Genomic DNA, 25,134 nt, shown 5'->3' on the forward strand with positions numbered 1-25,134 from the left:
ATATATATGTGCAGACACACACCAAATCTTGCTACTTATCACAAAGGCCTTAATGTAATTCCTATCTAAGAAGCAGCATAAGGAACATTTATTCAGCTATGTCTTTAGTCTAAGCCAGCCTCTGAGCCAGGCCAGCCCTAGTCTTGTGGACACTTTTAGATGACAGACATATTACAGCTTTGCATAAGGTCATCCCTGGACACATATCCTAATGATGCTACAATATTAGTGATATCAACAAGGGCAGTTCATACCTCAGCCTTCAGAAAGAAATGGGAGGTGCTATATGACTATTCCTTTCCAGTGAATGTATAATGAACACTTCATTACAAGTACTGTAGGAATTAATGACATTACTTTGTGCATTCTCACAAGCAATCATAAAGCTTTTGTAATTTCTTTTCTTACCAAGTTGCTCTGCTAAATGTTTGCCTCTCTCGGTGAAGATTACTCGTTCATCCTCCATGTCACATTTGTTACCGACCAAAATAACCTGGGCATTATCCCAAGAGTATGTTTTAATTTGAGTTGACCTTAAAAAAGAGAGAGAGAGAGAGAGAGAGAGAGAAGTCAAAGCAAAGCAAATTCCCCTTATATCAATTTCAAACAGAATTGTAACAAGACAAAAAAGACAATAGTGATTATGACATCCAGAGTAACATGATTCTGTTGAATTTTGGATTTCAAATAAACTAAGGAGTATCTGTCAGGAATTATTATTACAGAAATAATGTCAATGCAGATTTTGCTTTTGCTTGTTAAGACAGTCTTTCAATATTTTCTCCTGCCATCAACATTTTTTCCTGTATTTTTAAAAAGAAGAGGTGACACTCTCCCACAATTAAAAAAAATATTTTCATAGTTAAAAGCAAACCTTATCATCTAAACCCAGAGCTTTGAAATAAAATCAACAGCTTATTTGTTTCTTATTTTTCACTTTTTAAAATCAGGATCTATATTTATCAGCAAAACGTCAAAGCCATTCTTCTTTGCTTTTTTTTTTTCTCTTCAGCATGTTCCACTATAGGTCCTTTGACCTACCAAGATGACAGCAATGTTTGCATTGTCCATTAAGCTGTGGTCAGGGACTGAGTTTGAGCTTTGATTTGCATTCCATTTAAATTGTACAAGCCCTAAGCATGGCTATAGCTGGAGTATCTGAGGCCTTGAAACGCCATGAGACCTTGAATGCTGGTGGTGAAACAGCTTACTTTACAAAGCTGTCTTCTGCAATTTGAAAAGGATGCAGCTAATGGGCAACTTAGGAGCAGACTCATATCACCTCTCAGTTGCTGACTGCTGCCATTCTGCTGGTACTCAGACCTGCTCTGTAGGAAGGAAAGCTCCATGTCATGGGTCCAGACTCTGCCAGGAACGATCCTGCTGGCTACCACCTTCTAACTGAGAGCAGCATCTGCCCTTGAAGGTAATGCAGGGTGCAGCAAGCTTACTGTAAGCACTCACCCTTTGCCTTGGACTTGTGGCTATGTCTGGCTTTGGGCTCTGAGTCATGGGCTTGGTAGGATCTTAATATCTCACCTGTGCCCATATGATCAAGGGAGATAGAGCATCTCTCTCTCTCTCTCTCCTTGGACAATACAAGCTGCCTAGGGAAAGTGCACTGAAATAGCAACTAACCTGCTTAACTACACATTTTGGAGAGGGCACCCTGGAAGGGAATCTTGCTGTCTATCAGGGCCCTAGGTCTCTGTGAGAAGACGAAATATCTTCAAAAATCTGTCACCCAAGTGTTTTGGAAGCTGGTCTGTGTGGATGCCAGGGTCACTAGTGACCCCTTCCCATAAAACAGCTGTCTCCCTGTCTCTACATATTCAGATCCCTATCTGCAAAATATTGCATGCACAAAAAAGATCATTATGTGGTCTCTACAACCATTTCTACTGAAAGACAGAAAATGGATCAAATCTCCAAAGCTGTCTTGCAAGACCAGAGGGATGGGCATGGGGGAAAACTGCTGCAGTTATCTTTGTACCTAGATCCAATGCCATTGCCCACAGGCCCAGACCCCTGTGCTTGAGCCAAAGCACCTTTAAGCCATGTGTGATGGGTTTGCAGTGCTGGGCAGAGGAATTTAAAAGGAAGGACCACACTGCCTTTAGGGTTGTTTTACTTCATCAGAATGACCAAATAGAAGCTGAAGCAAGCCCCAGGCATTTTGTTCTACAGATTGTTCCCTTGGACCTGCCCTGATCTTTCCTTCAAGAAACAGACACTGCTATTTTGAATGTTTTACAGAAATTTGAGTAGGTGATCCTAAGGTATTGGGACCAAAGCAGAGGTTAGATTTCCCTGTACGCTTACGTTTTACTAAAGATACAATTGCTCAGAAAAAAGGTCTCCATGCATTTGTTTTGGCAGAAATGTTCTTCTGGAACCATGCTGAGTTCTGGAATTTGTGGCTAAGCAAAATAGAGCATTTTTTCTTTTAACCAGAATTATATTTGTCACCATAGCAACTTTGCAAATATTAGTAGCTCAAATGTCAGAGGTTGTTAGTCCATTAAGGACTCGAACTCAGCTTTGAGCAGTTATGACTTGGGGAATCAATTTGTTCCCCTTATATCAGCAGGAAATTGAAGAAGTTTCAAAAGCAAAATATACAGTTAAAATTTTAAGCTTTATAGAAGGAATCACTTGCTTATTCTGCAAAGATGAAATATAAGAAATTGATGAATGAAGAAATACAACCTGGCGAAATATTGTCACATCAGTGTAAAGGGAATTCATTCAGTCTTGTTTTGCAAACTTTCGCTCCAGAGCTTTACATGAGTTTCTTTGCTTATGAACATAACTCCCTTCATTTTACTGCAGCCAGATGTGATTTGTCGTTCTATGAACTACAGACTTGAGTATTCAAATGGTTCTCATTAGCAAAGTGACTTATTTTGTTCTTGGACTTTTAATCTGGTTTGCTTATGTCTCATATTCTAGTTATGAAGAATTTTTTAAGCAACAAGAGAAGAGATTTTGTCCTTGATAATGAATGCAAAGGCTTATGTTTTGCAAAAGACTCTGTAGTGCAAAACATACAACTGACTCTGTGAAATTTAGTCAAATGTATCCCCCAAAATATCAATATTTTGATATCCAAATATTGATATCCAAAAATATCAATCTCAACTCAGCAGGGGCTTGGATTCAAAGAATATAGTATGCTTATCACTATAATGTTTTTTTTTAGACATACATTTACACCAATGGCTTCTATAGATTTTGATTCCCAGAATTCACCTCAAAAACCAACTCACAGGTCATTTAAAAAAGAGATTTTGCTGTTCCTTGCATACACAACCTTTCAAATGACTAAGGTTTCTGATTAATCCAAAACATGAATAATTGTCCTTGTAAAGAACTTTAGCCTCAGGAAGACTGAAGACATGAAAAGGCAGAGCTGATGTTTTCAGTAAGCTGAATGCAGCAATTCTTGTTCAGTCTCAGTGACATGGTATATGTCAATAGTAATTTACCCTGTAAATCTTTCACATTCTAGTTGTATGGTAGGCAGGCAATCTGCAACATGCTTGAATTTTTATAATATACAGACACTAGAAGGGCAGATTAATGCAGGAGTTCCACAATCCATCACTTTCAGTGATCAACAGAAGACTTGTTCTCCCTGTACTGCCATTCTGCCATACTCCTTGTCAGAAAAGATCACTTGCTGAACACTAACTAAAGCAATGCTTATCTTGAAACAGTGCTTTATTTTCCACTACTGGTTCAAAGTACAAAGTTACATCAGTAAATCTCCAAAAGTGTTTTGGACTACTATGACAGAAGACTGTTAAAGATAATACGAAGGGTTTTAACCTTTGTTACATGGAACAAAATACTATGTGAAAAATATGTTCCAAAGAGTTTTGTGTTTTCATTTCATTTTGAACAAAGTAGTTAATTTTGAACACAGTTGTGTTTTGAACACAAACCCCCTACTTTGTTTGAAACAAAAGGCAAAGTTAAATAGTTCACAGTGGCATATGTCTGTATGGAGCCTGCTTCAGTGTTACTGAGCTATTTAGTTCTGCTCCTTGGAAATGCCTTGTAATAGTTGTTAGTCCACAAAATATTCTTCTGAAAACGTTGGGGCTTTAGTTCAATAGAATGTAACAAGATTTTGTATTGCTGCCACTTCTAAAACCAGTGTTACCCAGGCAAAGCTGTCCACTGTTACCTCACCTCTCATGAGCACATAAGTTCCAAAGCAAATACTACAATGCTTAAAATGGTGAACACACTGTTATAAAGACCAAAGACAGTAGTATCATGCACTACCCTGCTCCAAGTCTGCCAAGAAAATTAAATGTCAGTTCTGGTTATAACCAAGCATGGTGAAATGCACCTTTATGACAGAGAAGCAGCAGTAGGTAAAAGGTCTATGTTGCAGCACATTATCTTTTGGGAAAAAATCAGGTACAAACTTCAAGGGCTACCTCAGTTCTCAGGTAAGATTCTGTTTGAGGTCTGTAAAAGAATCAGTTTAATAAAGAACTTGGTTCTAGCAATTGAAGGACTGTCTGGGACTGAAAACAACCATGAAAGAACAAAACTTTGAAAAAATCAGGAGTGTGCAGGTATGACCCTTTGCCTCTGAAAATGCAAGAACTTCAAATAATTGCCCAGCAATTGTGAGGAATGGTGGGGTGTCTGTGTGTGCTTGTGTGGGCAGCTTACAGGGAGTATTGCACAACATGATGGAGTGGGGCGCAAAAACATGCAGCCCCAGCTGGCTGAGGTAGCTGAGATGCTGGTAGGCAAGGTAGCCAGCACAAAGCAATACGGGAGCACTGCTGTGATGTTACTGTTCTGGAAACCAGCTTGTTCACATTAAATTATGTGATAAAAGCTTATCTGCACATCCAGATGTGCAGGAGCAGAGATGATGGCCCGTGGCAGAACCCAAATAATATCCTGGCCCTGGCTGTTTCCAGGCATATTGCGGGAGCCATCAGACTGTCAAAGGCGCATGTCCATAAGTCCAGAGGAGCACAGTGGTGCAAAGGCAGGTGACAATCCAGATTAAGGACTCTAAAAAAGGGACATCAAATCCAGGCCCCTCCTAGGGCTGTCACAGGAAAGCCTCAGCCCCACTGTCCAGGCATGAAACCCATCGCCACGGGTCAACACTGGAGATTTGTACATCCAGATGCCAGCAACTGGGGACACTGGGATCCAAGGGCAGATACTGGGAAGACTAAATGTATAAGCCCAGTGGATGGAGGGATCCATGCTGTACACATATCTGCACAAATATATATTCTCAGTAGTGGACTTCCATGCTGCTCTGTCAGGCAGGGGAGCAGGATGTGTCTGTTGGTGCTTTCTCTGTTTGTGGGAGCGCTGTGTGTGTCTGTCTGTGATCTGTGTGGCTGGCCAAGTATATATGCATATATAGGTGTTGTACATGTGAATACTGTGTGCACGTGCCTGCGGGGGCTACATTTTTAGCCTCACTACTGGTTGGACCTGGGACATGAAGCCACAGCAGCCTTGCCTCTCTTGAGCCATCAGATCCAGCATGATGTGTTTTCCCCGAAGAGTTCAGACTTAGCTCAGCTATGCCTGGGTAACACTGCATTGTACCCTGGAGAAACTACTGCAGAAGCCAAACCTGCCACTTATTGTACTAGACACATCTCAGGTTGCACCCACTGACTGCTATACTTTAGGGTCACTCTGACTGCAACTCCAGAGAATCCGTTTTTACTAACTCATACATGTCCAGAACAAACATTAATCTAACCTGGAATAGTCTCTAGTGTATTGTCACCCACAGACAGAAAGGATAGCAAACAAATATATTCAATAAATATATAATTATATAGTAAAAATGTCAGGAATATGAATTTTTAGAGACAGCTGCAATCTATGGACCACTGTTTGGATGTAGAGCTCTCCAAGTATGCCTGCCATGCCTAGAGGGGCTGGTTTCTATGGGCTTTTTAGATGAATTATGTAGTAAGCCACGTGCACTGACAGCAGAGAGGCACCCTAATGAGAATGCTCCAGAGGGGACCGTGTGTAATATTTGTTCCAGCAAGTTCAGGGAACATGCTGTACTTCTGATGTTCTGGTTTTAGAAAGGAGTATACAAATAACTGGAGTGCATCATCTTACAAGGAAAATAAATAAACCCCAGCCCTAAACCAAAGTAACAAAACCTCTACCAAAACTGTTTCATTTTTTGAAGCTACTGTTATATTGAGTTCACTGATGGATCCTTAAAATTCTCCCTTCTCTATCTAAAGCATGGTGCCTCCAAAGCCCGTTAGCTGAACTATCAGGGGTTGCAGTGGAGTGCTGGGATCTGAGATGGCATCTGAATTATCCATTCTAAAACTTTCTAAGTTTTTTTTAAAGTATTTGATGAGAGGGAGTGTCAGAGAAGCAGCTATGAGTTTGGAGGTGTGTTCAAAAGCTTTCAGTGTCCTCAGCTGAACTTCCTCCCTTTACTTGCAAGTGATAGCTCCAAATGCTTGGCTACGTCTGACCAGGAAGGCTTGCTTTCCAGCATTTTCAGAAGATATAATTTTCCTTCTGTAATTAAGGCCATGGAGGGTGTCTTTCCCTCTTCCTACAGTCCCCATCCTATGATGTCAGAAGGTATGGCACAGCCCTCTCCAACCCCTGACACAGACAGGGATGGTAAGAGGAAGCTCTGCCATTCCCATCTTTTCAGAGGATAGGATCATGTCAGGAGCACTTTCCCACCCTCCTTGTCTGTGAAGAGCTCTGGCAGTCTCCCTGTTCAAGCCATCTTTTCCATGCGGTGGGTCTGAAGTCTCCCTCAAAATACCAAGTGTCTTTACTTCAGTGTATGCTATATGCTCCATTCCTTTCCCCATGCCCTCCTTTATGTCTCCTAAACCCTTATTATTCCCAGTAATCCTGATATGTTATGTGCCTTAGGAGTGCTCCTGCATCTTGGAGTTTTCCAATCTCCTCTTTATATCCCACTCCTCTTGGGGATATGATGGAGATAGGGCCTACACAGGCTTATTGTATACAGCCCATTATATGATGACAATGCTCAGTTTTGATGGCCATTTGGAAGGTGGCTTTGTACCAGCTGCTCTGGGCTTGGCGCTCAGACCCTGCTGCAGGAAGGGCAGGGAGAGAGGCAGCCTCAGGCTTTCCATCTGTTCCCCAGTAAATAATCCACTGTTAGTGGGAGAGAAGCCATCCAAAATTTATAAATGTACGAACCAAAACCCCAACACAACTTTTTGATTGGGACTTCGAAAACAGTGCCAAGGTTAAAAACTCAAAGCACTCTGAGCAAAACCAAGGCAGAAGAGTCCTGGAGTACTTGAATTCTAGACTTCTTGTGGCCATGGTTACTGGCAGTTTAGGATTATACTAGAAATAATTAGTAATAAAATCAGTAAAAATGAAAAGAAGATCCTAACATTTGCCAGATTCCAGTTGAACTGATGAGGAGCTGGGAGCACACACAGCCCCAAGAAACAGAACTAGCTTTAAGAAACGGCTTGGGATCTTTCCTCCCTTACTGATGAGGAAGATCTGGATATCTGCAGCTTTTAAACTCTAACTATTGCTACTCATTTCATCATTCTGGCATGCTCCAGCTGAGGGCCATAAAAGCTCAATGATCATGGCTAATACAAATGCTTTTACGTTTTGCATTCATTAAGCCCTTTATAATTATTAAAGAATTAGTGAAAAACCAAGAAAAGTAACCAATAAAGGAAATAATTATCAAAATATAAACTGACATAGATGAACCTGTGACAGGAGTGGGGAAATTGCACCTTGGTCCTTCTCATTGACGATTTAAATCTAGTGGATCCTCTAGCATTTCCACTTCTATTTAGAACAGATGACATACACTGAATTTGCAGTGCTTATTTTCAGTGGCGGTACCTGCTGACTGCAAATGCTTATTAACAGAATAGAGAATAGGCTAAGATGTTCTAGCAACACAGGAGTAATGAACATGGGTGGAGGGAGGCAAAGAAAGGGAAACAATGAACTAAATAAACTTCAATCCTCAGTTTCACAAAGCAGACACGGAAAAGGGTCTGGATGTAAAGAAGTGGATGTAATAGTGAAATTGGGATATACCAACCGCTTTACTCTTGCAGAAGACCAGAATATACAAATATCAGCCAGGACTGGCTATATTTCATGTGTCAAGTATTGTTTATACAAAATTGTTTTTGGTTTGGATTGAAAGGCAAAGTAATTGAAAAATACTTTATGATTGTGAAATAAGCTGATATTGAAGAAAACAGAAGAATACCAGTGACTCACCTCTTCCTTCTGACAGGCTTTATCTTCCTTGTGCAGAGCCAAGGAATGCACCCATGCAATGAAAGGCTACACATTTAACCTTCCCTTAGAGGAAGATAAATTGATGATGCAGAAGCTGCATGACAGGTCTGACACTAACAAATTTCTGGTTCATTTTCAGCCAGAAGGCTAGTCAAAATGCACATTATCAAGAGCACCACAGGTTTCCATTGGTCTGCTAGGAATTGCATCTATTTTAAGGAAAATAAATCTAGCTTTTCCAGTGAACAAAACACAAAAGCTATCCTAACAGAGGACCCCACTACAAATTTCTGAGGCCATAACTTCATTGTGGAAAACCACGTGCTACATTTCAGTTTTGGTAGGTTATAAAGATAATCAAAGGGAATCCAGTTCTTTTGGAGGCAGAATTGAACTAATTTTTAATATATACATTTTTATAACATTATGCAAGGAAATATGACATATTGTTTTGCAAAAAGTTTAGTTAATAAAAAAAAGAAGGAAAAGCAGAGAACAGCTGAAGATGTAAGAGCTAATATTCTCTGTGATGACATTTATTTTTATGTAAGTATTTCAGTGACAATCCGTTACTATATTTGTTATATGGAAGTATAAGCTTGCTCAATAATGTCCACTCTGGGTCTGCATGTAACACAATGGAGTAAGAACTGACACGGCATTGATAACTACATAATTCTGTTGGTACCTAAGATGGGAGGGAGGCATCAGAGAGATTCATCAATCAGACTTTTCTTTCTTTCTAATCAACCATTTCTATCTGTTCTTACCTTGTACACAGAAGAGCCTTCCTATCCAGAAACCTCTGCTGAGTACTTTATTGAATTACATTCCATTTTTAATGTAATACACAAATAATTTTCTTAATAGTCCATGAATTAGCTTTGAAAAAAACCAAAACCTTTTCTATACAGTGTTGTTTCAGCTAAGAGTACCAAGTGTCTGTTGTCAGAAGATTATTGTCTGACACTAAAATGTAAATCCGCTGGATAATGGTATATGGCCAAGTAAGTATATTGTGGGCAAGACATTCAGGTTCAAACTGTAATTCTTAGGTATGTCCCTTTACTTGGAGTTACAATGGAGGTCTAGAAGGCTACAGGGCATATTTAATTTGTATTAATCATGTTGGATGTCCTTAATTTTTGCATCTTTGGCACAATCTCTGCATCCTGCTTTTCTCCCAGCTGTCAAATACACCTTGAAACTACTTTCCAATACCAGTGTAGCAGGACCATAATTATGCGCTTACTACATTAAAAAAAAAAAAAAAAAAAAAAAAAAAGACTGTACTCTAAATTAGCACTATATTTGGTATACTTCCTCCCCAGCACCTCCTGTGCCTGAGCTCTGATGGCCATTCTTTAGAAGAAAGGCACACCAGGTGAGGTGTGTTCTTGTACCTGCACAGCCAGCATGCCACTGTTGGCACTTAAACAGCTGGCAGTAAGTCTAAGAACAGCCTCAGGCAGAGCAAGGTCCTGACACAGAGTATGTCACCCTGACATTGCACACCCTGGAAGCCTTTTTGTCATGGAGGTAGATGACAGAGTACTGATGTGGAAGCTCCTGACCTACTCCTAGGCAAAACGTACTTTGGCTGAAAGTGTGCAGCATTAATGAAAGTAAGCAAATTCCCTGTCAAAGCCAACTGCATTTCTTTCCTTTTCTGATGTGTAGTACATACTTCTTTTCCAGGCTTTTTGTTTGGAAAAGTTGAACAGATGTTTACACAGACAGTGGAGAAGAGACAACAAATACTGTTTTAGGCTTTAAAGGCAGAGAGATCTTTCAACCTACTTCCTCATATTTTGTGTCATGATAAACTAATATAAAGTATATTTCAGTATTTAATTCTTATTCACATGACTACAAAATGTTCTCCTATAACAAGGTTTACTTATGAGCAGATCAACTAATGTAACACATTTTTCACAGTGGGACACAGTAACAGCACATGTTAATGAAAAGTTTTTATGTAATGTATAATGCTGCAAGCTGTGTCATAATATGGGAAGTGATTTAGCAACTCGCTGCACAGACAAAAGGCTGTAGATTTTAATTTTCTCCCCACTGAGCAACCCACCATTAATTTATATCATCCTTCAAAGCTACTACTACACATGCACAGTGCACACAATCATCAAAAATTAGGGTTTTAAAGGAGATGGAAAAAAGTATTTACAGGAAAATCATATTCATGGATAAAATAAATGGCAAAATAGAGTCTGCACTTGCTCATCTTTTGACTACCCCCATGGTTTCATGTTCCAGATGCTTCCAAATAAATGATCCTGTTTATCACCAATTTATGTTGATTGCACAGACTGTAGCTGGAACTCTGAGTAATGACCCTAATCACTACAGCTGATCTTACCTCTTGTATTCAAAAAAATGTAGCTGTGGAATAAGGGAGTACTGAAGTAATTTACTAAAGCAACTACAGCATCTGTTTGAGTATACTACCCTTTTAAGTAAATAAGCAATTTTTTGTCACTTAAAAATACTTTTTTTGCTTGCCAAATCATACATATACAGACACACACATATCTCGGGAAACAGATATAGACACATACGTATGTGTCCTCACATCTGCTGTTTTCCTTTTTCATAGTGATATGCTTCTGATATTATTTTTTTTAAAAAGATAGTTAAGTAAGCAATACTGATGCTGAGCAAATTGTTTTGGTACTATATGCTGGTATCTAATACCTCCCTCTTCTTTGCACCAGCAATGGTCCCATAACCCTGGATTGCACTACTCTGCCAAAGAGCCTGTCTTGCACTTCTGGGGTTATCTATAAGCCTCTCACCTTCAGCCCCAAAAACACCTGCCCAGCAATGGCATTTTGGAAGGAGTAACGTTTTTACAAGCATAGTCAAATTCTTTTGTTTTTAACAACATCGATAGTTCTGTAGCTATAATTTAACTGGATGACAGAGTGAGTTACTTTTTCCTTTTTCTCTTTTAAATAGCAAACCCAGGTTCATGTTCGCAATATACATAACAAATCTCTGGCAACAAGATGTCCCTGTTTTAGGGAACTTCTCATTAAACAGTTCTCTGAAACTCTGGTTTGACCCTGACATTTTGCTGTCATATCTCATTATGAACTTAGTTGCGTATTTGTGGTTGTTAATAATCCCTTTCTGCCTGTTTCACCAGGAATGCCTTCCAAGTTTCTCTCACTTCACAAATTCACTGGTTTGGATTTTATTTCATCTATTGTTTTAGCTTTCATTTTTCAAGTTTAGATGAATTCTGCTATTGCTATTGCAACTCTTACGTCTGATCTTGTTAGATCATTTTGGGTTGGTTTTTTGTTTTGTTTTGTTGGTTTTTTTTTTCTCATTTGGTATTTTGCACAAATTCTTTCCTAAAGAATTCAGTCTTACATACACACAAATGGTGTTCTCTGTGTTCATGTTTTATTGAAGGGGTTAAAACAATCAGACCCAATTTTAATCACTGGAAAAGCTTAGTAGGTCATTGAAGGCACCTGTGATAAATTATCATGAACTATCCTTGTTACAGATTCATCCAGCTTACAAGCCATTTGTCAGGGCTATCATGTGAGTTATTTTACTTCTTAAGGCAGACAGCATTGTTATGCTGAAATGTCAAGGATATTTTACTTCTGTAATAGTACATTTTATATTAGAACTGGTTACAAATCCTATCAGCATTTTGTCTTTAAAGTTACTTATTTTCTTATCTTCTGGAAGCAGAGCAAAATAAATATTCAGAGCTATATTTGAACCTTAGGCACAAGAATGGGATTCCACTGTTGTGTCCTTAGACCAATGTCTCTTTGGAAGTACTTTCCCTATATGGCTGTACACTTGCAAGCATGAGAGATTTGAAGTTTGAAATTTTGAGTCAAAACATGTGGGCTTAGTTTTCATCTTGAACATTTGAGCTTCTGCCTTTTTTCAAGGACAGCTGAATCTAGACTGGCAAAATGGCAACTGCGTTAATCTTGCTGTTAACTGATACTGGTTAATCAGACAAATATGAGTTGTATAACTGCACTTTTTTTCTTTCTCTTTGAGGTCCTGAAGGTAAATTTTGAATTAGTCTGGTGATGCTTTGCTTCTGGGATACTGCTGATCAAAATTCATTCTGTGAGGGCTGCCAGAAGCCAAAGACAATGGTAAAAACTACTTTACTGTCTACATCCTGGCTGGCCCAGGGTGGCAGAATTGTCTTGCTGACTCACCCTGCCAACAAGTAAAGTGCAGGTTTATTTCTGCTGACTCACAGAGGATGACAAGAGGCATTAGACTTTATAATTCTAGGATTAAAAATAAGGTAAGAAAAAAAGTTTTTAGAAAATGGAAGAGTTGCATATTCATTGAGAGTGTCAGTAGTGCTCCTACCTGATTCACAAATTGAAAGACTGTGTATATATGTATGCATATATATGAATTTGCCCCTCTGCCCCTCAAACCCTAGCTATTATATATTTGAATTTTGTTCTCCATCACAATTCTTAAAACAAATGTATAGTGCTTGTCACTGACGCCAGCAGCTAGATTTAAAAGGAAATCCTCAGTATGGCAGAAGCCATCAGCAATATATGCAGGCATAAATATAACTTTTTAATAAAAAATTTGGAGATTAGATTTAAAACTTCTTAATGCTTTTTAAAACTGAACACAATGCCATGTCAATATGATACAGCCTAACCTCTCTTAGAGATCATCCCACTCTGCCTGTAAGAAACTTATAAGCATACTGTTTAAACCATGTAAGCTAACACATTTTTGAGGTTACAGCTTCTCTCCGTCAATAAAAAAGAAGTGTTTATATTATCTTATTGACACTTCTTCGCTGACTTTGGTGGGTAGAGACCCCTCTCAGAGGACATAACTGTGTGCATTACACAGGTGCTTGGGTAGACAATAATTTCTGGATGGACAGCTATAAGGGCAAGCATCACAAAATTCAAAGTTCATCAGTGAAATTATTCTGTATCCCCAGAGCAGTAAAGTGATGTATAGGAAATATGAGAAGAATAAAGCGCTTCCTATGTGCTGTTCCAGAAACGAAAACCTACAACTGCAAGCAAGTGTGAATGAATGTGTTGAACAGCAGGTCTTTCTAAGGCACAGAGTGGAGGAAATGACTGCACTTTACCAGAAAGTGTTTCCAGTGTGGACATAACTGCATCCACAAAATTGTGTTTTGCCCTGGAATGTAATAAACTATCATGCACTGCCAACTCTGGTCCTATAGCAAATCAAAATAAAGCAGTAAAACTTTTGCCCATATAACCACATCCCTCAGACATTTCTCTTGGCAGAGCTAGACAGGCTGAGTCACAGCTCCTCACAGCTCTGACACAGATGGGCTGGCAGAGGTCTTTTTGGGTGCAATTCTTCTGGTCTGTTCTAGATAACTGCTTTAGAATGAGATGAGTAACAGCGAAATGTCTTGTTTCTTGCCATTGACTAGAAGGGATCCTCATGCCTTTAGCTTGGATATGGATGTCTGCAATGTATAAGCTAAATTTATACTGAGGAGTCTCACCCATAGCTCTGGTTGCTGTCAAGGTCTCCCAGGGTTACAGAACTCACTGAAAGAATACAAGATTTGTCTACAGAGTAACAGTGTCAGGTGAGGGTTTCCTATACACCTCTATTTCACAGCTATAACTAGCAAACATCCAAGCAGACTTATACCAGAGACAGATTTATGCAGTTATAACACTCCGGAGATAGTTTAACTAATGAACTTACTTAAGCTTTCTTGTTATGAAACGTTTCTAGCAAAGGCTGATCCCCTAAATGCTTGTTCACTACACAGGACTTAGGTTGTGGCAGACTATGAGGACAGCTCTACACTACACTGTGAGTGTGTCGGGGAGATAACCGTGTGTGTTCCTACACTGAGCAGCAGAGCTGAGAAAGGCTGAAAGGGAGGAGTGATGTGTCTGAAACAACTGATGGTATTAACAACCGCGTACGACAACAAAGAGACACCATGGTTACCTTCATCTAGGAAAATTCCAGGATTTCACTGAAGCTAAATTCCACATAGCAACATTTGAAAGTGAGGTCTCTGTTGTTCACAGCTGAACGGGAAGTTACAGCAAACCTGGCTTCACTCATACATTCCTTTGCCAGCATCTGATGGGACTAGAGCAAGAAATTGCTGGATATAAAACCTTTACACCTCAGAAACTTCATGTGTGCTGCTCCGAGCTCCTGTAACCCTATAGGCATGGGGGCTGCAGGTCAGAGTCACAAGAGGAATTCAAGTGGTTTATTCCTAACTCTGCCAAATTTTACTGTGGTCTGAGCCAAATTTTACTGCGGCCTGAGTATACATCCTTCTTCGCAAGATTTGCCTAGAACAGCTAAAAGGTCATCTCCAGACTGTTACCTAGCAGCAGGACTTTATTGATAGCCCTGCTCACAGATACCAGGTGTCCTCTGTAAGTAGACTTTTGTGCTGTGGATGGTGGACTTGCAGACTGGGGAACTGCCAGTGGGACCCACCAAGTGGTAAAGAGAAGGTCAGTGGTACTCTATTAACAGACAGAAAAGAAGGAATTTCAAGCAGGCAGTTCATTCTCCTCAGGGCTTGTATTCAAAGACACAAATGATGACTACCTCTCAGATAGACAGTCCATAAAAAGGAATGTATGCAATCCAAGGCTGACCTGAAGCACAGATGTGGGAGGACTGAGAGAGGAAGCAGGATGAACTGCAATGTGACTGAACTGATTTCCTTTCTCCAGGGCCACAGAGCCCCTGGGGAACACGCAGAAAGCTTCCAGAGAAACAGGGCTTGTCCCATGGACCTAGTGCTTCCCATGGCAATCCCATAGCCTGCAGGGGAGCATCGATAGTTTCAGACTTCCACACAGAAGAGAATTTGGACAAGGTTTAAATCTATATTCTCTTTTCCCATTTGTCACAGCAGGGCTGAATAGAGCATTTCATAAATACATTTTAACTTCCACCCTCTGGACATCTGGCAGAGGAAGGACTTAGAATGGAGGAGAGGATATGACTGAGAAAGAAATTATGAGTTATCTGAAACCCATCCAGTTAAGTAAAATGAGGTGTGCATAAACAGATGCTAAGGGATAATCAAGTACCTTTTCTAATATTTGTGGCAGATAATCCTGAGTCTGAGGTACCACACTGTCCTTAAACAATTTAGAATAAGAAGGTGAATCAGATAAAAAATAGATACCACTGAAAGTAACACAAAAGATCCTATTGATTTTTTGTAAATTGCATGTTACATATTTATATCATGTGCGAGTGCACGAGTCTGAAAGAAAAAACACATAGTCCCAATCTTACTAAAGTCCAGAACAAATATGCTATGTTTTTGTTAATATAATGTCATTGCTAAATTAGAAAATCTTTCCTCCCTCCCCTCAATTTTGCCTTGAAGGTTTTTCTAAAATTTTTACATAGCATTAGAAAACCATTGGATTCTAAACAATGGCTGCTTAAAGAGAAATCTGATGAATAACCAGCATTAAACAAAAAGAAATGCCTAAAGGCAGAAGACATCTATAAATTATATAAATCCTTAGTATAGCCAAAACTCAGTTTGCTGATTCACTTCCCACTTAGTCACACAGAGCAAAAATAAATATTTAAAAGCAAGATAAATTAAGAGCATGCTCTCAGTCAGTGTAAAAAAAAAAAACCAACCCTTGAATATAAACAACTCACCTGAAGAGAAGAGATACATGAGAAGGAGGTAGCTGCTACATTGCACACCGAAAGGGAGCTGGGCCTACAGCATATATAAGCAATATGCACAAAGCCATCTTTGGCTGCTTTCAGGAGAGAGGCAGGGGTGCTGCAGGAAGATACCACAGGATCCTTATATGGAAAGAAGACAGTGTGGCACAGCATGCAAAGCAGGATGAATTAAACGTGCTGATTAAATGAACAGCTTGCTTTTTGTACTTGAGTGAAGTTCAAAGCTTTCTGGCCAACCACTGTAAGCATACCTAGCAATCAAATAAATTAGTTATGTTATAAAACCCTCATGCAGGGAAACAGTAGGTAATGCAAAAATGATCTCTTTATGTGTCTCTGTCCCTCATCTTTGTTCGGGGCTTTAAAAAGAATACGTAATACTTTTACATGCAGGTACAAAGGCTAAGGGATCTGTGTGTGTATATGTATATATACACCACTGTAGAAGGAAATTGAGGACAATGCCCTCTACCCTGACCCTTGAAAGATGGCACAAGCAGGTTTCTCCAAAGTTACACTTCACGCATGCTGTACGCTCATTCCTCATGTGCAGGTCTTTAGCTAAGGAATTTGTGTGAAACAGCCAGTGTTATCTACCCTGCTGAGTGTGTGTCGCCAATCAGCAGGACACCTGCACTCTAATTGTGATCATAACAGAGTCTTACTGCTACAGGAAATACACATCAGTGGGTAAGGTGACACAGGTGTGTCCTGAGGACTCGCGGTAAATGGCAGGAGGTCTAATACCTTTGATTAAAGAGGTCAAAGGAAAAGCAAACACATCATGACTTTTAATTCTTAGACTGAGGACAAGAGGAAGAGAAGTAATTTTACTTGCAATCTGAAGTGTTTCTATATAAACCACTCACAATTACTACATGTAGCATCCTAGCAGATCTTGGTTTGGTTTGGTTTTTTAGCAATGTGTTTTATGCTGTAACACTTCAAAGTTGATGGCAATGATTTTCAGAGAAAGGACATCTAAAATTTGGCATCACACTGTCCTGAGCTTTGAATTCAAGTGCTGAGTTTTACTAAATTAGGTTGGTTGTTCAGGTGCCTCCATTTTTGGACTGACAATTAGCATAGTCACAGAACGGTTAGAGCTATGCTCTGCTTGATCTCCCATAGATATACCAAACGGTGCAAACACTAAACCATCCCTTTCTCAGCTTGCCACAAGCCATGAGAACTGCAAGCCTCTCTTTTTCAGTGCTTCCTAAGGGTCTCCAGAACAGTCTGTGATATTTAGACATCAGATGCCCACATACTTGACCTTGAAGTAGTCTTGACATGATCTGGCTCATTCTTTCAGTACCAGAGAAAACAAAAGTAAGAAAGCTGTTGTTCTTCCTCTGAAACCTCAGATTACTGCTTGTGGTTGTATTCCTTCTGTGCAAAGCCCCTCATGTTTCCCATATTTCATGATGCCACCAAGCCTCACCTCTGCCTTACTGGTAACTCCAGCCCAGATGGCCAGCATGTTTCATTATTCTAATAGTAACCTCCACACATCCTCCCAAGCTGTCCTTTGTAAAAAGCAGCATGATATTATCCCCCTTTAAATCTCTGCTGAAAAACAACCTGGGTTGTGATCTCTCTGTTTAATGAGTAGCCAGCTGACATGCTGTGAATGAAGTTACTTCACTAATTCACTGGTCCACTGGTATTCTGTGTTTCTTTGTGTCGCCTTTATCTTTTTTCCTTATGCTTCTGCTCGTTTTTTACTTATACTTTTTTGGTCAGGGATTTTAAATTATTTTTTCTGATATTCATGTATAGTGATTAACACAATAGTGTGCCACATACTCCCTCAGACTTGGCAGTAACAGAGAGAGCTACAAACATGGAAGGAAAAGCCCAAGGACTAAGCCAGACAACAGGTTAGAACAAAGCATATGGGGTTACAGTATAGTATTGGTTTGTACCTGTCTCACTCATTTGAACTGGGGCCAAAATAGAGCCAAGTGATGAAACCAAAACCAAACCTCAATGCTGGAGGAAGACATGAGAATATTATGAACTGATACACATGAAGAACTCTGGCTCCTGTTGGCTTCTACTCTGCTCAGGGCAACAGGACACTGCATGCATATTTGTGAATGAAAATCATATGACACCTGAAAAATATAACAAATTTCTCCATCACGGAGAAACAGCTGTGCTAAAGGCTTAATGTCAGTTAACTGTGTGCACTAAGGAAAAAACAAGAATGATATTAAAAGAGCAAAATATCTATATTTAAAGTTACTGCTAATTATTGCTATAATGGCAGAATGATGTAGGGCACTTTACAAGCATCATGAAATACTCCCCCCAGGTCATAGCACTCTGAGGCTTTGGTAATAAAATAAAAACAGAATATAAACCTTTATGTTTATTGTACTTTCAGGGATTTTATGTGTCATTCTACAAGGTCTAAAAAAATAGCATTTCTTTTGCACAAAAACTTTAAAAGAAAAATTTTACTCAGCTCAAGTACTCAGAAAAAATGTTTTCTATTAAGGTCAATAATTGTTTTCCTCTTAGTTGTGAACCAGTTGGTTGACATAATTTGGACTGTTAAAAAGTTTTTTTAAGAAGCTTGAGGATTTGGGCACAGGAAATCCCGGTCATCTCTCTGTTTTTCCTGCTGGAGTTTTAGCGTAACAGATTAAACATGCTGTGCCTCAGATATTTACATTAACAGCTATGTATAAGCTTATCTGATGATGAACTGTGGTTCTGGGCTGTGAGCTGGTTGAGGTGCAAGTACATGTTTTGTTCTGCTGAGTTGTGGATAGCAGCAGTAACATGAAGGAAGAGTAGCTAGAGGTAGGCGAGGCAGGGAAGCAACATCACAGGCTATTGCAGCTGTTTGTGTAGTAAACACAAGTAGTTCAGTACAGTACAAGCACTAAAATATCATAGATAGGAGCTGGTTAAGTTGGTGAAAATAAGAGCAGCAAAGCCTCCAATTTTTGTGAAATGGTAAAAATAGCATTCTGAAAAAGAAAGTAAAATGAGAACACATGGACAAATCCATGTTAGATAGTCAGGACAGAAGATGAACAAAAAATTTCTGCAGGAGTACAAGGGATCTAAATAAAAGGACAGTTAAGGCTGCTAAAATTTAGTGCTGATACATCTAAAATATGCACATTAGAAGGGATAATCTGTGCTACTCATCTTCTCTAATGAACTACTTCTGAATTAACTACAATCACTTAGGAAAAACCTCAAGTGTCATTGCAAGCTGCTTAATGAAAACCAGTGCTCAATATGCCACAACAGTTAAATAACCAAGCAAAATGTTGGCTGCATGCATAACACAATTAAGAAGAATACTAAAATCTCCTTCTTACACAAGGTTATTAGCTAAATTTATGGTTTTGTAGGCAGGATTTTTTGTTTTTAAAATTTTTGTATGTGAATGTCACACATATCTTTGATGAAATTTTCTTATATACAAAAAATGTGCTCAAAGCTGAGGTCATAATAGAAATTAAGTAAGAAATCATAATTTTTCTCACAGTTCCCAAACCTCATAAAACCATCCTATTCCCCAAATAAATTTCTGTACAAAGAACCTGCATTTTCTCAGAGAAGCCCATTTCATGTTTTTTTTTCTTTTTCTTTTTTCTTTTTTTAGCTTTTTCTCTGTCTTCTGTCTTTAAACACATGGAATAGGCTCCATCTTACCTAACCTCAGACATTTACAGTGTAAATATTCTTGTCTGCAGATCGGTCACTGCTGACTCCCTCAATGGAGAGAGAAAAACAATTTTAAAGCACAAATCACAAAACCAATTTTAGATGTCTGTCTTAGGATGAGACAAATTATGAGACAAAAATGCTCAATTCTCTGCACTCACTGTAAAGTGAGCCTAAAGTAACTAGCACAAGGCAGATGCTGAAAACTTGTCAGGTGAATGCCAGCTTTACAGATCATCAACGTATCATGATCCCAGCTCAATCATAACTTCTTTTTTTGTTCCCCAAAATATTGCATGTAATATACAAGAAGGAGTAGAAAATGTCAACTTTTTAACTAGCTTTTTCCAAAACAGGAACTTTTACTGGTTCTTCCATTTGTTCGTAAAGACATACGGTCATCATATCAATAGCATAGTTTCACCTGGCCTTCATCATAAAAAAAACCCAAATCCCAATACACAGATTGCAGAAGCTTGCTTGGAACAAGATGCTCAGTTCTAGTCACTCTGGCACATAAATTTATAAGCAAAACCAACTTTGAGATAGAAACAAGACTTGAGAAGATGCATACTGCATGATATGGAAATTGGAATTTTTATGTCCTGTGAACTGTCAGTGTCCTATGTACCTGAATCATATGATGGCTTCATTTACTTTTTTTTTTTTGGTTCAGACAAGTGAATTTATTAGTTTCACTGACAAAAGCAAACTGTTCAGTTATTTTTGAAATTTTCAAAAAGTAGTAAAAACTATTCTGTCATCTTATAGTGGACTGAACAACTGAGTAGACTCAGCTGCCTGGTACTTAGATGAAAGCCTGTCCTGATGTTTAAGGTGTCTTAGATGTAGGCTAAGTTTACATGACCAATTTTAAGGCACGTGAACACAAGAAGCTGAAAGTGTTCATCCAGTTGGCTGTAACTGATGGATGGAAATAACAACAACAACAAAAAAAAGTAGTTAATACATAGCGGATGGAAGCCAAACTTATCTGAGAAAAACATGTAAGACTTACAGAATTGTAGGTCTCAGGGAAGAGTATTTAAAAATAGTTTTCCCAGATGTCAGCCTTTTACATGAAATTAATTCTGTTCTTCATGCTCACCATCCAGTTTTTCCTGTTACATTCAATAACGATTGCCATACACAAAGTGGAGATGTCTGTTCCAGTGCAGCACTAAGTAAATCAAGGCCTTCTGATAAGTGAAGATAAGAAGGATGCTTTTAACCCTCCCATAGCCAAATAGTTCTTACAAGAAACCAAAGCACTGAAGGGACAAATTTGCAAATAGTTGTAGAATGGGCTGTTTCAAAATCTTTGAATCCACTCACAAGAGGAACCTGATGTTCTCTGAAGATGCTAGAAAGGACAGCTTGAGAACTTGGTGATATAAGAGCTAAAGGGCATGAAGTTAGTCAGTGTTTTCTTCGGCTGTCTCACATAGATAGCTATGGGGTCAGAGAAACACAACAAAATCCATCCTGCAGGGACTTGTTGAGTGCCAGATTACTTTTAGAATAGTTTACAACAAATAAATTAAATAGTTGGAGAAGGCCCTCCTGATTTAACGTTTGTGTAAATAGACAAAGTATGCTTACTTTTTTGAGATTGTCAATCCTTCCCTTTATAAAAATTTGTAACAATGTTGTACATTTTAAACATATCTATCTGTACCCTGCCTTACTGTGGCTTGAATTTAGCGTGATTCAACGCAATCCAGAACTTTCTCTGCAATTTTCAAATATACCGAGCAGCTTAATAAAATTAACACCTTTGCATATTGATGACTCTCTACTTATGTCTTTACACCACTACATTTACAACAATATTTGTATTATTCCTTGTGAAGGCTGGAAATTTTGGGTTTAGATTTGTGTATAAAAATGAAAAACTTGCTTGACTTCCCTGTTTTTCAGTTTTGACACTACTAGTGATTTTACTAATCATGCAAAGAATTAGGGAACAGACAAATGCATAAATAAAACAGATCTTCTGTAGGAGGACTAAGCTATTTTGAGATTAGTGTTTTGATATAACATATGTAGTCTTTTTTCCAAAATTATTTTTGTTTAGTTATGGCATTCTACACAGAGAAACTGAGGGAGGTAGAACTGTTAAGTAGTATGAAGAAAGATATGGTACCAACTTCCAAATCTGTCATAATGGGTATGTAAAAATCTTCCAGCATTTTGGATGAATTATCTTTGTTAATCAGAAATGGATGGAAAGTTATGCAGACCTACAGAGGACTGCTCAGAAGTGTAGGCAACACACACTAGTCAAGGCACTGTTGTCCTCCCCACACCCATCACACATCAGTACTTTGTGATACTCCTCAGCAAGAGGCTTTGAAGTCAGTCATCTCAAAGGTTTACCACTGTGCCAAGAATTTGTGTACAGAAGTATGACCATTTTGCCTAGTCCCAGTGAAAATTCAGTTTTATTACATGAATTGAACCCATTTATAGTTTTCTGTGCAGAATATCTGCTCATATAAAACATAAAATTCAGTGAATAGGGTCATTTTACAATAAAAAATGCATATTGATTCACATAATAGCAGAGGATGTGACTATCAGTCACTCAGTTAAACAGTTGTTAATTGACCGTTCAAATACAGTACAGAGTTCATCATTCACCCAATTGTATATGTGTCTCTGAAGACATAAATTCGTCCTAAATTTAGGTGGAGCATTAAGACAATTCTTTGAATAAGTTTGCAGTAACTATATTTTGGAAGGAAAGACTAAATCTGTCCGAATCTTCCAAAGGACTCTAAGAAGCTTAGTTATAAAAGCTAGCATTTTCCATCAGAAAATTATTTGGTTCCTGAGGAGTAAAGTCTGAGACAGAGAATATTCCAGGTGAAAAAAATACTAACCGAATGCATAAGGAAAGCATCTACAGAATGTCAGCTGCACACAGGCAGACTGCCCAAGGAGGTAATGTCTCTTATTAGGCTTAGCGATAGCTGGGAAAACAGAAAAGCTTTCAGCAACATATATCCTTCTTTAAGTCCCAAGGAAAAAAAGTCTAAAATCTTGTGTCTTTATTCCAGCTGTATTATTTCATCCAATGAAAGCAGATTTCATTTGTGTTCAATTGTAATCTGACTTGACTAAGGAGTGATTTTGAAAGTTTCCTTGTCTAAGGTGGAGAGGAATCTAAAAATTGGGTTTCTGGTGCAGTGTAACAAAAGTGCTTAGCTCCCTTATATGTTTTCCAGAGTACCCCCAAAATAGGGGAATATATCTGCACAGAAACTGCATTTGTGGAAATGCTTTCAAGCAATTGGTGATAAGCAGAAAGGAGTTCCTACCTGAATCCTTCTGATTCTGTAGGAATCTGATTCTTGTGAGAAGTAAGATTTATATCTCATAACATTTGGGAGGGGGATATAAAAATAAGAAAATGCAAATAAGAGTTTCTATATATGCATTAGAATAAGCTGAAAATAAGGGGAAACATAGGTCTGCTGACTTAGTGGGGAAGATATGATGGCCTGACAAAGTCCAAGTGTTTGATATCCTGTAATTAATACCTCATTCAGTCTTTAAAATAAAGATTGGTTTTCATGCATAATTCAAGTTTAAGAACAGGAGAGAAATGCTTGCCAAAATAGCAAAGATACTAATGAATGTTCAGGCAGTGTAGACATATTTAAGTCAGCAAAGCCTGATGTTTCCTAAGGCATTAAGGAAACTGTTGAAGTAATCTCTAAACTAGTAGTGATTATCTTTGAGTACTTATGGAGTAGGTCCCAAGGAATTAAACATAGGAAAGCTTAGAATACATTTAAAAAAAAAAAAAGAAGAAGAGAGAGAAAGAAAATAATAACAAAACAAAACAAAAAACAAACCAAACAGAAACAGAAAAAGAGTTAAAAGCAGAAGCTGAGGAATTATAGACCAATAAGTCTACTTAATGCCTGAAAATATTTAACACCAGAACAGTTTCCTAACTCCTTAGGTATAACAAGTTCATAAGACATAGCCACCACAGATGTTCATAAGACATAGCCACCATAGATGTGTTACTGACATTGCTATGCCGGTAACTAAGAATGTCAGACCAATTTGGCTGCCTTCATTGATAGGCTAACTAACCTGGCAGGTACAGGGGAGAACATGAATGAGATCGCTCTTGATTTCAGGAAGGTTAACATCAATTTTTTATGCAGTAGGAAAGGAAATATGCAGAAGATAAACTGGACAAAATTAAAATCTGCCCTCAGATTAGTTATGAATGATTCACTGTCAGTCTGGAAAGGCACTCTGAATATGGGCTGTTGATATGTCTCTATCTACTGCTGTATTAATGACTTGGATGACAGAATAAGGAAGCACTGATCAAATCTGAAGACACCAAGCTGGAGGGGAATATTTGCAAGCACTTCAGAGAATGGGATCAGAATTCTAAATGTACATGATAGACTGAGGGCGCAATCTGGAGTCTGGTATGAAATTTAGTACAGACAAGTGCAAAGGGCTACCTTCTGCAAGAAGAGAGGAAATGCAAAAATATGAGCTTCAAAATAACTGACTTGGTGGTGTTTCTAAAGAAAAGGAGTCTGGAGCTGCAGTGACCAAAAACTGAGTATGGGTAACACAGTGACCAGAGGAATCTGACTCTTGAAAGAGTTAAGAGGTGTTATAAAGAAGAAGGATTATTCACTCTACTCAGCATTTGCAGGACTTTTGCTCTTTTTTGTGTGCCACACTTTAGGACAAGTTAGGAGGATTACAGAGGACAGAAACAAGATCAGAGGTTTAGAAACTTGTGAACAAATATTAAAGGATTATAATTTAAATTTAGAAAGGGTGTTAGAAGAAGCAACATAATAACAGTACACTAATACTTAAAAAAAACCAACCAAACAAACGGATACAGAGAAAAATAAATCATTAACCTCATCTGGAGACAAGTTGGATAACCCATGAGAAATTGTGACCAGTGAGAGTGGCCCATGAGGAATATCTAGCATAGGGCTAGACACTCTTCTGGGGTTCCCACAGTGCCCGTTGGCAGAGAATATTTTGATGTCATGCTGTGTCTTTCTTAGTGATGTACTTGACAGGCTTGGCTGACTATGGTTCTGGATACCTTTTTCTATGGCAAATCAGTTTGCTGCACTTATTAGTCAGCCAGACATACATCAGCATTCCTCTTTGTGCTTTGCAGGTGTGCTATGTACACTCTATTCCAGAGAAAATTAATTTCTATGCATTTTGGTGCCACGTTTGAAAACATGATGAGTCTCTAAACTTCCCAGACTGTCTAAGTCCCTTTATTATGAAATTCTAACAGAAGATGAAGCCAAGATATTTGACACAAAATGAGAATCCACACTCCAAGAATGGAATGATGTGTTAATGTGGGTGAAACCACTC

General features: G+C 38.6%; 1 protein-coding gene across 1 annotated transcript in view; it reads right to left on the reverse strand.

The window, feature by feature from the left end:
- Positions 1-25,134, reverse strand: part of RAB3C (RAB3C, member RAS oncogene family) — a 139,556-nt gene that overhangs the window by 16,943 nt on the left and 97,479 nt on the right. Inside the window, exon 4 of the mRNA XM_040580304.1 lies at positions 409-533. Within this exon, the coding sequence (XP_040436238.1) occupies positions 409-533 (125 nt within the window). The remainder of the gene's footprint in view (positions 1-408; positions 534-25,134) is intronic.

This window comes from Falco naumanni, chromosome Z (assembly GCF_017639655.2).
Source record: "Falco naumanni isolate bFalNau1 chromosome Z, bFalNau1.pat, whole genome shotgun sequence".
Taxonomy (NCBI): Eukaryota; Metazoa; Chordata; class Aves; order Falconiformes; family Falconidae; genus Falco; species Falco naumanni.